At 43.0% G+C, this 15,153-nt stretch overlaps 1 protein-coding gene across 1 annotated transcript; it reads left to right on the top strand.

Moving 5' to 3' along the window:
• Positions 1-3,204: 3,204 nt before the first annotated feature.
• WDR13 (WD repeat domain 13) lies at positions 3,205-14,771 on the top strand. Its single transcript, XM_081319858.1, has 10 exons — positions 3,205-3,676; positions 5,400-5,486; positions 6,249-6,489; positions 7,552-7,661; positions 7,896-8,026; positions 8,616-8,923; positions 12,775-12,955; positions 13,038-13,179; positions 13,307-13,425; positions 13,637-14,771. The coding sequence occupies exons 1-10, from the start codon at positions 3,540-3,542 to the stop codon at positions 13,819-13,821; spliced, it is 1,641 nt and encodes a 546-aa protein (XP_081175984.1). The 5' UTR covers positions 3,205-3,539; the 3' UTR covers positions 13,822-14,771.
• The last annotated feature ends 382 nt before the right edge of the window (positions 14,772-15,153 follow it).

The following is a 15,153-nucleotide window of genomic DNA, read 5'->3' as shown; positions in this document are numbered from 1 at the left end:
TTGTGTTACGCTTGTTGGCGCTGGCTTGTTAGAACAGAAAGCAACTGTGTAGATACTGAAAGTATTAGAACACTAATTTATAGAATCTGAGTCTGTAACATAGGCAGAATAGAGGTTATTGTAATACACTGTGAAGTGTATTCCCTATATATATATATATATATATATATATATATATATATATATATATATATATATATATATATATATATATATATATATATATATATACACACACACACACACACACACAAAACAACAAGGCTTAAGCAAAAGCCTTGGATTTTTACAATTGTCTCCATCCTGCTTCTGAAAAAGAACATTGAAAACGTTGCTGGAATTGGGTATGTGTAGTTTAATGAAGAGAAGGACTAGGGGTGACATGATAGCAGTGTTCCAATATCTCAGGGGCTGCCACAAAGAAGAGGGAGCCAAGCTATTCTCCAAAGCACCCGAAAGCAGGACAAGAAGCAACAGATGGAAACTAGTCAAGGAGAGAAGCAACCTAGAACTAAGGAGAAACTTCCTGACAGTTAGAACAATTAACCAGTGGAACAACCTGCCTCCAGAAGTTGTGAATGCTCCAACACTGGAAGTTTTTAAGAAGAGACTGGACAGCTATTTGTCTGAAATGGTATAGGGTTTCCTGCCTGAGCAGGGGGTTGGACTAGATGACCTCCAAGGTCCCTTCCAACTTCTTCTTCTTCTTCTTCTTCTTCTTCTTCTTCTTCTTCTTCTTCTTCTTATTATTATTATTATTATTATTATTATTATTATTATTATTATTATTATTATTATTATTATTATTATTATTACTATTACTATTATTGTTACTATTACTATTATCATTATATTATTATTATTATTACTATTACTATTATATTATTATTATTATTATTATTATTAAAATGTTCTTTTTCAGAAGCAGCATGGAGACAATTGTAAAAATGTGATTGAAAATGTGATGAGGCCAATAAGAATTAAAAAATGAAAAATTTCACGCTTTCTAAATTAATTGTTCCTTTTGGAAAAGGAAAGAATGAGCCCAAACTTATTTTTATGTACGGCTGAATACCTTGCTACAACAGCATACTTCTCAGGACACACCTGGCCATATCAGCTAATTTATGAGCTTTATAACGGTGATGTGGGATCCCTCAGATTTCTCCCTCCTTCCTTTAACATCCACATAAAATTGCTGGGTAAGGTCATTTACAGCACATGGTGCAGTATCATCAATACTAGCTAGGTAGGGGATGCTGTTTTGAAGCTGACCCTGTGGCTGGAGGCTGGATGGGAAGGAACAGGCTCCAATTCTGACTGAGCAGTGGCTTTGAGTAATTGCCTCTCCTTGGTAACACATTAAAAAAAATGCAGTGAAGTGAGGGATTTCATTTTCTTGCTGAAGGTTCCCCCCCACCCCCAAAAAAACAAGCCACCAAAGCAACCAAGACATCAATTTTCTTGGAGTGTGTGCATGTGCTTTTCCCCATTTTTAATTTTGCATGCCACTCTAATTTTGACTTACTAAATCCCCACTGCTAAAATGATTAAAGTGTGTCGTAGGTAACATCGACTCTCATGCTGTTCATGGTATCCCAGAGCCCACCAAGCCGGATATGTGAAGTAGGCGAGGACCATGTGCTGGCCACTTCCAGGCAATGCATTTCTTCATTCCTCACGAAGGATGACACTTCCCCAGCTGCGTTTCTTGCCTGTTTTTCTCCCTCCCTCATCTCAAATAATTTCCCACCACTCTTGGAAGGAAGGAAGGAAGGAGAGGGAGGGTCTGAGGGAAGTCCTACCTTAGACCTTGCCTGCTGACCTTTCACCATCCCCTTGCCCCCTCCTCCTGGCCTATCTTGGGGAGAGGGTCTCCCATCCTATTGCTAAGGAAGCTTTGGATACAAAGCTAGGTCTCCTCACATGAAGAGGGAGTGGGCTTCCCTCTTGACTTTGCCCACGTACCCATCATGAGCAACCTGGCTAAGGAGAGCAAGCACAGCAGCAACAGCCTTGAGGAGGAGGTAAGTGGTGCTGGGCTTAGTGCCACGGGTGCTTGAGGGCTAGGCTGGGCATTTGACCTCCGTGCCACCATCCAGCCCCCACCACCACTATGGCCTGAGAGGAACAGTGAGGCTCTTCCAGTAGACCATGCCTTGGCACTTGCCCCGGTCCCATCTCCTTCTGCCAGAGACCCTCAGATCTGTCTCACTCCTGCCCAGGCCCCCACAGGCCCCCTTGACACGAACGATGTAGAGCTGGCCATGCCCACCCAGTAGGCCACACCCACTCCAGCCATGCCCACCCTGGCCACACCCACCCGGCCCCCCAAGGGCAACCGCAATGCTGATGTGGCCCTCAATGAAATTGAGTTTGACACCCCTGCTCTAGAAGACACACCTTGGTAAGAATCTGTCTTACTGCCAGTCAAAAGGGCATGGAATTACTGCTTCTCCGTTTCTCTCCTTGCTGGAAAAGAAGTTGAATGAAAAGCATTGAACTCCGGTTTTGAACTAAGATCTTAGTTGGGGTGGTATGACTAACGTGTAAACTTCAGTTATGCCTTCCTCTTTAAGAAGATCTACATGCTGGCGAATAAATACTGAAAAATCAGTGAAACTATATTTCTGGAAAAGTGGAAATAGGGGTGGTTCACTAGAGAACGGGTGGAGCTGTAGATTACTAGAGCTACTCAGGTACTCCAGTCGAGATGGAAAATGCACCAGGAATGAAGTTGGCCCTGTTCTTTTATCGTCGGTTTTGAAAACAACTCCACAGATATTTGCCACTATTGCAAACTCCACCTTCTGTATAAAGGCCCAGATTGGAACCTAGCGGGAAGAGTGGTCTTCCCTGGAATCTGAACCAGCCATGGCCGGGACACTCGAGAAGCAGAAGAGTAACTTGAGTGGCAGTAGCTGTGACATTCGAGGCTGGAGGAAATTACAGTAAGTTTCGTATGAGATCCTGCGGTCTCAAGCGGGTAATTTGCCAAGCTTTGCGGAAGTAGCTTGACTCGCTTGGCTCCGATATATAGCTTTGTGTATGCATGTAAAGCCTGAACGCTTCTCGGGTCAGATTTAGACGACTGTAGCTGCTGTACTTGGCAGACGGGCAAAGAGCTCTAGCCCTTCCGTGTAAATCAGGGGTCTTCAAACTTGGCTCGTTTATGACTTGTGGACTTCAACTCCCACAATTCCTCAGCCAGGCACGCTGGCTGAGGAATTCTGGGAGTTGAAGTGCACAAGTCATCAAAGGGCCAAGTTTGAAGGCCCCTGGTGTAAATTGTGCGTCCTTGTTGTTTTCCACCGGGTGGCTGCCGTTCACCCAAAGGTTAAGGTTAAAAATAATTTTCAGAGGAACGTGCATTGCTTGTGAATCATCCGAGTCCCTCTCGGGATCTAAGGCCTTGGCTTATTTGCTGTCACTATTTCGAGGAGGCGCGCAAGCCACGATCCTAGTTACTCCTAAGTTCCACCTTGCGAGCTCCCCGCTCTTCCTTGGCGCGCCCAGAGGGAGGGAATGGAGACTCCCGCATGCGCCGCCGCCTTCGCTGGGCTGAAGCCATCGGGACTCCGCCTCCCTCCCTCTTTTTCTCCTTCCGATGTTCTCGCTGCTGCCGCCGCCGCCGCCGGCCCCCTCGCCAGGTTCGCGAAACCGGGAGCCGCTTCAGGTACGATCCTGATACAACTTTCCTGAAACCTTTCAGACTGCAGTCCTGCCCCGGCTGATTTTCCCGCAGACACCCCGTAATAGACAGCTCGGGGGGGGGGGGGCTGTCGCCATGGAAACAAGACAGTCTTCTTGATGCTTCCCCATCGTCTTTTGGCCTCTCCTTTCTAGTGTTGTGGTCACCATGGAGATCTGGTGGTTTTTGCCTTCCTTGGAAGGTGTGTTCCCTTCCGATCCTCTTCGCTTCTTTCCCGGGCGGGCGGAGGGGGGAGGGGGGGGAAATCGAAAGCATCGCTCTTTCCTTCCTCTTCCATGTAAATAGGACTGCCATGACTGTCTTCCCTGAACATTCCTTGAGCATTATTCCATTTTTCTCCTGCTCCCCCAGTGGACTGCTGTAAAGCATTCTCTCTCATTGGCAAAATAATAACATATTCTAGAGAATCTGACCTTTTGCCCCTCTTGTCATTTGGGCAATCTTTGTGACAAAAATAGGATGCTCTTTGGAGAGAAGTAAAGAAATGAAAGAGATCACATAAGGCCCTATGGAGGCCTGGATTTGACTACGGTAATTTAGATATGCTGTTGTAAGCCTGGCTAAGTTCCTAATTTATTATTTGTTTTTTAAAACCCTGCCTTTTGCCCAACTGCAGTATGAAGATCACTTTTATACTGGAGTGCGGATGTTTTTACGCTGTCTTCCAAACCTGATTCCTCCAGATTGTTAGACTAATAAATGCAGAAGAGGCAGGGCAGGCCTGAATCGGGTTTGTTACTGCTGTTCAGGAATCATGCAAAAATGCCAGGCCTTCATTTACTCCTATGTTGTAGTTGCCAGTATGTGGGGGGAAAATCCATCCATGCTCCTCAATTTAAAATCTTAACATTTCTTTCCTCTGGGTGGATGTGAGGGTGGGAATGTGCAGTAACAATAAATCTGAGATTTACAACCGGCATTCAGCAGAAAGTCTGAATATATATACCAGTAAAAATTGCCATTAATAGTAGTGACTTGTCATTTGTTGTTTGTCAGAGCCTGACGCAGAACTCTTATAATACATTGGGATGTACATTTTCTGTTCTGTCTGACTGTTGTCTTTACTTAAATTTATCAGCCTTGTTATATTAGCCTATCACATCTGGCAGAGTAGGCATACTGCAGGGACCATTGGCTATGAACTTACATTTGGTGGGTCCCAGGAGAAGTACTTTCTCTGCTGTTGTGCCCACATCATGAAACATTCCCCCCAAACAAAAAAAATTTAGATCAACTCTGCCCCTTTTGATATTTCAAAAAGTTCTCAAGACCTGACTATGTTATTAGGCCTGGGACTCCCAAGCAACCTAGCTTAGATTTGCATGACTCCATTGTTGAGATGGCCATGTTTAGCCCTCCTCCTTCACCTATGGTTTGTATCTTTAGCTTCTGTTAGTTATACTAATATGGATTTTTATATTTGATATTTGATGGTTTAACATCTGTTGTTTTTATCTAACTGTTGTACGCTGCCCAGAATTGATTTGGTGAGATGGGTTACTATATAAATTTGATAAATAAATAAATTTATAACAAAGTTAAAGATGGTCATTCTGAATACATGAATTTGATCCTAGCCATTTGTAGAGCTGAAACCCTGCATATTAAAACATGGAACTTGATTACGCTGCTTCCCATTGTAAATCCATCTCTGACCCTTAAGTTCTTTGTACTCTTTTGACTTCAGGCACTCAGTTACCAGCTCCCCTGAGCGGCCAGTTGCGGTGTGGGGCATGGCAGCAGTGTGGCAACAAGTGTTGGCTGTAGACGCACGGTGAGACTCCTAGTTTGAATGCATAGGTGGCTTGAACAACAAGGAAAAGGAAGTAGGCCAGTACAGTGTAGTGGTTAAGATGCTGGTCTGGTATCAAGCGGGACCCCAGGCTCATGTATATTGAGCCATGAAACCTCCCATCAGACTAGCTGTTCTCTCTCAGCCCACCTTACCTCACAGGATGGTTATTCTGGAATGATTGGGAGAATTATCTATATTGTCTTGAGCTTCTGAACAAAAAATGCAAGATATAATTCCAGCATACATGCTTACAAATAAGTCAAGTGTATGGGACAGGTTGTTCTTAGCTGATGTCCAGGAAAGTAAATTATTGAGCACACCGCTTCATAAATCTTGAGATTTTATTCCTATGAACTGATTATAGTTTAGTACTACATTATAAGCTTAGGAATTAAGTTAACACTGAGGACATGGCGTGAGAAATGGGGGGAAAAAGCTCTCTGACATCTTGATTTTTGAGAACAAAATCATCATTTATCATTTGAGAGAGGGAAGATTTATCTGATTGGGAAGGAATAATGAAGGAGTTTTATACTAAATATTTCAGTGTTTTTCTTTTAGTGGACTTAAACGAATACAGCACTGTACTGAAATGAGCAGAGGTCTTTGTGCTGCAGAGAATTTTATACTCTCTCAGTTAGTGGAAACTCAGAAAGATGCTAAGTAAAAGAGAAGGTTAAATTCAACAAGGGTACTACTGGCTGAGGTTTCAGGCAGCTAATGCATCATCTTGTCTTGCAGATACAACGCGTACCGCACCCCAAACTTCCCTCAGTTCCGTACACAATACATCCGCAGACGAAGCCAGTTGCTGCGGGACAACGCTAAAGCCGGCTTCGACCCCTTGCTTCGTAAGCAATACCTGCGGCTACGCAGTCAGCTTCTGGCCCAGCGCTACGGCCCACTCTCAGAACAGAGCAGCTTTCGAGCTTACAGCAACAGCATCGTCCGAAGCAGTCGCACTACACTTGATCGCATGGAGGTACTTGGGTTTTTGCACGTTAAAAATAGTCTGATGGTAATCAGTTCAGTATATCTGATAGGGGTAATGAAGTTTTTTTAAAAAAAAAAAGCTTTGAAAACTTAATTGCATTTAATCAGTGTTGCATAATTCTGATTCCGTGTTTCAAAGAGGTTTGGTATAACAAGAAAAAAAGAGTAATACTAGACCAGGGGTCCCCAACCCCCGGTCCATGGACCAGTACCGGGCTGCGACATGTCAGCAACCAGGCTGCACAAACAAGCAAAGACCTATCTGTGGGATGCAGGCAGCACACACCACACACCCTCCAGTCTACGGAAAAACCTCTCTCCACGGAACCGGTCCGTGGTGCCCAAAATGTTGGGAACCTCTATCCTAGAAGACCATTGGAAAGAATTAAGAAATTAGCATCTTGTTGCTTAGAAATTACAGGTAGTCCTCAATTTACAACCACAACTGAGTCCAAAATTTATGCTGCTAAGTGAGAAATTTGTCAAGCGAGTTTTGCCCCATTTTACGACTTTTCTTGCCACATTTGATAAGTGAATCACTGCAGTTGTTAAATTACTAACACAGTTGTTAAGTGAATCCGGTTTCCCCATTGACTTTGCTTGCCAGAAGGTCGCAAAAGGGGATCACATGACCCCGGGATGCTGCAACCATCATAAAAGTGAGTCAGTTATCAAGCATCCAAATGTAAATCACGTGACCACAGGGATGCTGCAAGTGTAAAAAATGGTCATAAGTCACTTTTTTCAGCACCGCTGTAACTTCAAACAGTCCCTAAATGAACTGATATAAGTTGAAGACTATCTGTACTTACACTTTTTTAGTCACAAGAGCTTGAAAATGTCCAAACAAGAATTGGGGAGATGGGAGAGATAGAACTTTGTCGATACCATGTTACCTAAAATAGCACTGAAGTTTCATTGTTATTTGTTTCCAATCCAGAATCCCTGGGGACAAGCTTTGCTATTCTTCCCTTCACATAATGTTCCTCTGCATTGTGTCCTCCAACAACTTTATGTCTTAAAATGTCAACATTATGTGTTGTAACAATAGGATTTTGATGATGACCCAAGAGCACTGGGTGCCCGAGGACACCGCCGCTCTGTCAGTCGAGGTTCCTATCAGCTGCAGGCTCAAATGAACCGAGCTGTCTACGATGAAAGGTATAATGGCAACTAGAGAAATAGGTCCCATGTTCCTCTCAGTCTGCTCGCTTGCTGCGTATTACTTTTTTTTCTTCTTCAAGTTTTAATCAGAAAAGGCTGGTGATAGCCAATGTTGTGACTCTAGTCCATTTAATCAAAGAATAATGGTTCTTTAGTTTTGTCTTGTCTCTGCCCCATTTCTGTTGAAAATTAAGGTCACGATCAGTCAGTCGATATTATTCTCTTCCTTAGGTCACCAGGTAGCGTTGTCCCCACTTCGGTGGCAGAAGCTAGTCGTGCTATGGCTGGAGATACTACACTGAGTGAAAACTATGCCTTTGCTGGCATGTATCATATCTTCGACCAACATGTGGATGAAGCTGGTGAGTAGAGGAAGAATATAGCAATCAACCACATAAAGGCACTGCTAAGCTTCTTCCTTCTATCTGTCTCAATACAATAAAGGGCGTGTATATTACTATTTAAAGGGACGCGGTGGCTCAGTGGGTTAGGACGCTGAGCTTGTCGATCGGAAGGTCGGCAGTTTGGCGGGTCGAATCCCGAGTTCCGCGTAACAGAGTGAGCGCCTGTTACTCGTCCCAGCTTCTGCCAACCTAGCAGTTCGAAAACACGTAAAAATGCAAGTAGAAAAATAGGGACCACTACGGTGGGAAGGTAACAGCGTTCCGTGCGCCTTTGGCGTCTAATCATGCCAGCCACATGACCACGGAGATGTCCTCGGACAAGCGCTGGCTCTTCGGCTTTGAAACGGAGATGAGCACCGGCCCCTAGAGTCGGAAACGACTAGCACGCATGTGCGGGGGAACCTTTACCTTTACCTTTATATTACTATTTGCAAAAAAAAGATGGATACTAAGTATTGATCAAGTCCCTTATCCAAAGAGGTTATTATGATTCAGGATAGTCCAATATTAATCTAATGATTTTGTTTTCTCTTCCCCTTTTCCTCAGTGCCTAAAGTTCAGTTTGCCAATGACGACAAACACCTACTAGCATGCTGCTCTCTAGATGGCACCATTTCAGTGTGTCAGTTAGTACCCACTCCCCCTGTGGTCCTTCGAGTGCTGAAAGGACACAGCCGTGGTGTATCAGACTTTGCTTGGTCTCTCTCCAATGACATTATTGTTTCCACTTCACTTGATGCCACAATGCGCATTTGGGCTACAGAGGATGGCAAGTGTATCCGGGAAATCCCAGATCCAGATGCTTCTGAACTACTTTGCTGTACTTTTCAACCTATGAATAATAATCTCACAGTGGTGAGTAAATTAACAATGGTATTCTTGTTCTTTATTCTCCTGAGCAAATTTTGTGAGATATTGGGGCCTTTGTCATCCCAGAAACACTAGCTTTCATATGGCTGGAGTTTATTCCTCAACTTTATTCCTATGATGAAAGTAAGGAATGCATTGAACAATTTAAAAGCATTGATATATTTATTCTTCTCTAATGTGAAGGAGGGGGCAGAAGAGCAAAGGAGTCTATTTATAAGAAGTTTAAACATTAAATTATCTCTCCCCCAAATTAAATCTCTCTCTCTCTCATGAAGATAGGGGTGGAGTGTTTGTAAGAAAACTACCATTCTAATTCAGTTTACAGGGAGCCTGCCCATCACAATCTATTCTGAATCAAGACTGCTGTATTGTGATTAATCCCTTGTTATCACTGTTAACAGCCCTTTTTCAGATAGCTGAACTCATGAAATACCTTGATCATCCAGAAATACCTTTATTTGCATGTAGCGTAGATTACAGCATGATATGGTGAGTTAGGAGATATTATACAGTATTCCAAGGTCAGAAAATGGTAATAACTCACAGCGCCTGCACGTGAATCTGGAGCACATGTCTGCTGTTATCACATGTCTGCCAGTTATGGAGGATATCAGGCACAGAGCCAAGAAGGAGGAAGTTAGCTCAGAAAGAGGGGAAATACATCACAAAGAGGGAGGGATTAACTGGCCTATTAGCATAATGTATAATTTCCCAAAACAGCCACGTGGTGGCAGCACACTCCCCGTCTGGTATTTCATAATACCAGCATATAAAATCATATAATGGTAGTTATTCAATGCAAATACACGTTTGTGGTTTGCTAGTTGTCATAAACACCTGAGAGATATAAGTAATAAACCTGAGATATAGACATGAAACCTGAGAGATCTAAAAAATAAACATGAGATATATACATAAAACCTGAGAGATATAAGAAATAAACCTGAGATATAGACATGAAACCTGAGAGATCTAAAAAATAAGCATGAGATATATACATAAAACCTGAGAGATATAAGAAATAAACATGCATACACATTGCAATTATAAGAACTGCCATTACAGGCTGCAAATAGTCTAGATTAAAGTTCAAATAACTTGTCTTCTTGGAGTCAGGATCCAACCAGGAAAGGCGACGAGTTCAGTCTTCAAGGGGCAAAGGCAGGACAAGTTCTGTGATGGGTCTGATGAAGGTTTTAATGATTCCTTTTGATTCTTGAGCTTGATGGTCCTTAAACAGAACAAGGTCTCTGACAAGGTCTCTGACTTGGAAAGTGGGGTGAAGATGAGACCTTTGTGACTGGAGGGTGAGTTTGTTGCTCCCCGCCATGTTGCTCCCCGCCATAATTTGAAGCAGGGTTGTATACAGGTGGTTGCTGTGGATTGCCTAGAAGTGGAACAGGATGCATAGCTGTATCGTGCTTGTCGCTATCGCATTCTGTGCACTTGACAAAGGCTTTACAATTTTTAGCAAAATGGTCATATGAGGCACAGCACCTGTAGCATATTCCAAGTTTTTGAAGAACCTCTTTCCGCTCTTGTATAGTCTAAGCTCACGACATTTTCTAAGTGGGTGAGGTTTTTTGTGAATAGGACACTGGCGATTAGGATCATCCCCACCACCTGAATCACTCCATTGAGGAGGAGATGACACAGGAGGTGAAATGTCCGTTTTTCTTGTAAACACAGCTCTATGTGAGTCTCTTTGTTGAGCTGCTGTGTTAACATACCTTGGTGATGATGATGGAGCAGGCACACTGGATTCATCGTAGTCGAAGCTGGGGTCATTGTTCGTCCAAGCGTGATGGCTTATGAACCTGCAAAAATATGAGACTGGGGGAAAGGAAACATTATGGCGTAGTTTGTAGTCTGAGCCTTGCCGTTTCTAGTCCACCTGCAGGCCGTATGGCAGTTTTGACACCACTGGATTGACACCATGGGAGGTGTCCAAGTAGCTTAGACCAGGTAGACGTGGGTCTGTTTTTGCCAATTCTATCTCCATGAGGAGATCACTTAGTTCCTGGAGCTTGAGATTGTCTTTGTTGCTTATCTTCAGAAAGTTTTGTAGTTTTTTGAATAGAGCCTTCTCTAATGCTTCTGGGCTTCCGAAGGCTTGTTCAAGTCTTGTCCACGCAGCTGCGAGACCTGCATCTGGAGAGTCAACATGAACTGATCTCAGTCTTTTAACACGATCTGCAGATCCTGGCCCCAGCCACTTTATGAGTAGATCGAGTTCCTCTCTGGCGGTAAGGTTGAGATCAACAACAACAGCTTTGAAGGTTGCTTTCCAGGATCTGTGGTTTTCTGGACAGTCATCAAACCTTGAGAGGCTGTTGGCGATGAGCTCTCGATGAGTCATATGTCTGGAGTAGTCAGAATGGTCTGGTCTTTCACTCCTTGATGCCAGAGAAACTTGTGGGGGCCCTTGGGTGTGAAAGTTCTCTGGTGAATAAGGGTGAGGCATACCAGGATAAAATGATGTTGCACAAGCGTTCAGCTGCGGTGTGGCTCCTAAGGCTTGTGCTGGCTGTCGATTCAATCGTTGTTCATTGCTGGAAGTTACGTTGTCATTGGCAAGAGGTGATGCAGTTTGAAGTGTTGGCGCACCTGTGATGTGGGGTTGAAGAGGTGCAGGCCTTTGTAGGCTTGGGTTCTGTGTGTTATTTGTAGGAAGCACAGTTGTTGCACCTGTGTTGTGTTATTGAAGAGGTGTAGGCCCTTGCAGGCGTGGGGCTTCTGTGCTGTTCGTAGGAAGCGCAGTTGACGCACCTGTGTTGTGTAGTTGAAGAGGTGTAGGCCCTTGCAGGCGTGGGGCTTCTGTGCTGTTCGTAGGAAGTGCAGTTGACGCACCTGTGTTGTGTTGTTGAAGAGGTGTAGGCTCTTGCAGTTCTGTGGTCTCTGAGTGGTGAGTCAGGACAGCGTTGTTCGTAGGAGGTGCAGAAAATGGCTCTGCATCGTTGCAAACATTATGCCTTAACACATATTGACTGGTGCGTTCCATCTGATCTTCCACTTCTATTGGGATGGAACAATCTGGATCGGTGCCTTCCCGCATCACCTGTTCATAGACCTTCAGCTTTGCTCGCGCAGCTGCTCGTTCCTTTTCTATTTGCAGAACTTTCATTTGGGCCTCCTCCTCTGCTTGTCGGGCTTTTCTCTGGGCTTCCTCCTCTGCTTGACGGGCTTTTCTCTGGGCTTCCTCCACATGTCTGCCGGTTATGGAGGATATCAGGCACAGAGCCAACAAGAAGGAGGAAGTTAGCTCAGAAAGAGGGGAAATACATCACAAAGAGGGAGGGATTAACTGGCCCATTAGCATAATGTATAATTTCCCAAAACAGCCACGTGGTGGCAGCACACAATCATAACTCGTGACAGTCGTAATCAGGTGACCAACCTGATTTTGCAATCTTTTTTTGTGGCGATCATTGAGAGAACCACCATGATCATTAAGTGAATCATAGTTGTTAAGCAAATGCTGCAGTCATTAAGTGAACTAGTGGTTCACTATCATTGTGGTTTTGCTGAAAAAGAAGTGAATGCTGGCTTGGGGGGGGGAAGCATCGTAAAATGTGATCACATGACTGCAGATGCTGCAAATGGTCATAAAGGCAGCCTGGTTGCAGAGTACCCAAAGTTCAGTCACACAAACGGGGGTAGGGGGAAACCTGATCATTGCAACTTCAGATCCAGGTCATAAATACTTCCCAGATAGGTCCTTCGGAACTTCAACAATTGCTAAGCAGTCAGTTGTTAGGACTAGTTGTATATGTTACTAGTTCCTCATCTTTTGTTTACTGCAAGTTACAAAAATGGTTCCTTTATCTATCCCTCAGGTGGGAAATGGAAAACACAACCTTCATGTGATGAACATCTCAACAGGGAAAAAAGTGAAGGGTGGCTCAAGCAAACTAACAGGCCGGGTCCTCTCTCTTTCCTTTGATTCTCCTGGGCGCATCCTCTGGGCAGGCGATGACAAAGGCAGCATATTCTCCTTCCTCTTTGACATGGCAACAGGTGAGTTTCCAAGAGGATCTTACAGAGATTGGCTGGAGCCCAGTTTGGATCGGAGACTTTCTGCTTCATATAATTTTTGCAGGAAAACTGACCAAAGCCAAGCGCCTCATAGTTAATGAAGGAAGTTCTATCACCAGTATCTCAGCCCGTTCCTGGATCAGCAGAGAAGCACGCGATCCCTCTCTCCTCATCAATGCATGTATTAACAAGCTATTATTATATAGGTATGACCCTATTGCACCAAAACATGTGCTTTATTATATATATATATATATATATATATATATATATATATATATATTTATATTATATTTAATGTGCTTACATCATCCCTTTTACTTTTCTTAACAGGGTAGTGGATAATGAAGGAACATTGCAGCTTAAGAGAAGTTTCCAAATACAACAGAGCTCACATCCCGTCCACAGCATTTTCTGCCCCCTCATGTCTTTTCGTCAAGGCGCTTGCATTGGTACGATGCCTGTATGGCCATTCAGCCATTTAAAAAAGAATGTAGCAGAGCCAGATCTCTCCTATAGTTCTGTGCTTTTAATGTTTCCATTTCTTACGATTTCCTCTTTAACTAATACTGAGCTTAAAGGAACTGAAGACCCCTCCTTTATTAAGGGCCTATATTTAATGAAGGTTTTATTCTAATCATTTATTTTTTGTGTGCATTTCAGTGACTGGAAGTGAAGATATGTGTGTATATTTCTTTGATGTGGAACGTGCCACCAAGGCTATCGTTAACAAACTTCAAGGACATAGTGCTGCAGTCTTGGACGTCAGCTTTAACTGTGATGAGAGTCTCTTGGCCTCCAGTGATGCCAAAGGGATGGTTATTGTCTGGAAAAGAGAACAGAAGTAGCATATTTTCCTGTGATGAGAGAAAGGAATAATGCATATGAGACACAGCTACGAGGACGACAGGAATCCTGAAAGAGGATTAAAAGATCCAATCTTTCTTCCTATTGTTGCTTTATAGCTTCCTCATCCTGGAACATCCTGAGCATACGTCCATAATACAGTGAGACCACTGCTTTTGTCCTTTTCAGTTGGTGAGATTTTGTACAGCATATGAAGGATTCCACTTACCCTGTGAAATGTGGCTTAATGGATTTCACTATCCAGATTACTGTTCTTTTGCTAAGAGAATGTGATCAATTATGCTACAGGAACTGCTTATGAATTGGCATAATAAAGTTTAGGACTTCAACGATTCTTTTCTAATTCAAGAACGTGAAGGCTAACTTAGGTTCGGTCCCATCTTTTCCTAGATAGCACAAAACTGCTTTACTATATGAAGAGTGCTCCATTCCCTCCTGGAAATATATTTACACAGCATGGGTTAAAGTACCACACTCGTTATTATGTAACACAAAAGCTATTACAGATGAAGAAAAACACCTGCCTCCATTCAGAAGGATCAACCTGTTATTGAATTTGTGGACTTCTGCAGCTTTAAATTTATGCAGACTGCCCTTCAATATAGTAGAATTTATATAGTGGATATTTGCTTTAGCATGTTTCTCAAGATCAAGTTGACTTAGTACTTTCCTAATGTAACCTTTGTGTATGAAAGCCACAGATATGAACAGAGTATTTAATTTCACATTTAATTCCATGTTACTAGTAAGCCGTCTGGAATCTACCAAAATAATTAGCATAATCCTGATACCGCAGAAACAAATTTTCTTAGAAATGAAGTTCTGAAACGGGTCTACTTGAATTACAAAATGCATTTTTGTTACATCTTTCACAGCATGCATGAAACGAGTGTAAGAGGGAGGGTTGTTGTATTAAACTTTCTGTATTGTGGCTGTTATAATTTTTCTTTCGCTTTGTTCTCTCTTTTGCATAAGAAGAAACTGTAAATTAACTGTCACTGGGAAAAATAGCAGGTGGTATTTAATCATAGGTTTTTCAGACAGGTACCTGGCAGAAAGAAATAGATTGAGAAATAACAGTAGTACAGTTAGGTAATCTTATCAAGAAGCTTGAACTGAGCTAAGGGGATCGTATCCATGGACAAAGAAGCCAGTCACATCTTTGTAGCAAGGAAATTGCAAGGCGTTAGGCAGACTTGACAGATTTTTGAGTACAGTTGACAGGATTAAGAGATTATATGGTAATGGTGCCTGAAATATATAAATCAGTTTAACTCTAAAATGAAAAGTATGTTAGGCTGAAGAAACTACAA

Source organism: Vipera berus (genome assembly GCF_964194415.1).
Source record: "Vipera berus genome assembly, chromosome: 2".
In the NCBI taxonomy this organism is placed as follows: Eukaryota; Metazoa; Chordata; class Lepidosauria; order Squamata; family Viperidae; genus Vipera; species Vipera berus.
The sequence above is the reverse complement of the archived record's forward strand: the minus strand, read 5'-3'. Positions and strand labels throughout refer to the sequence as shown.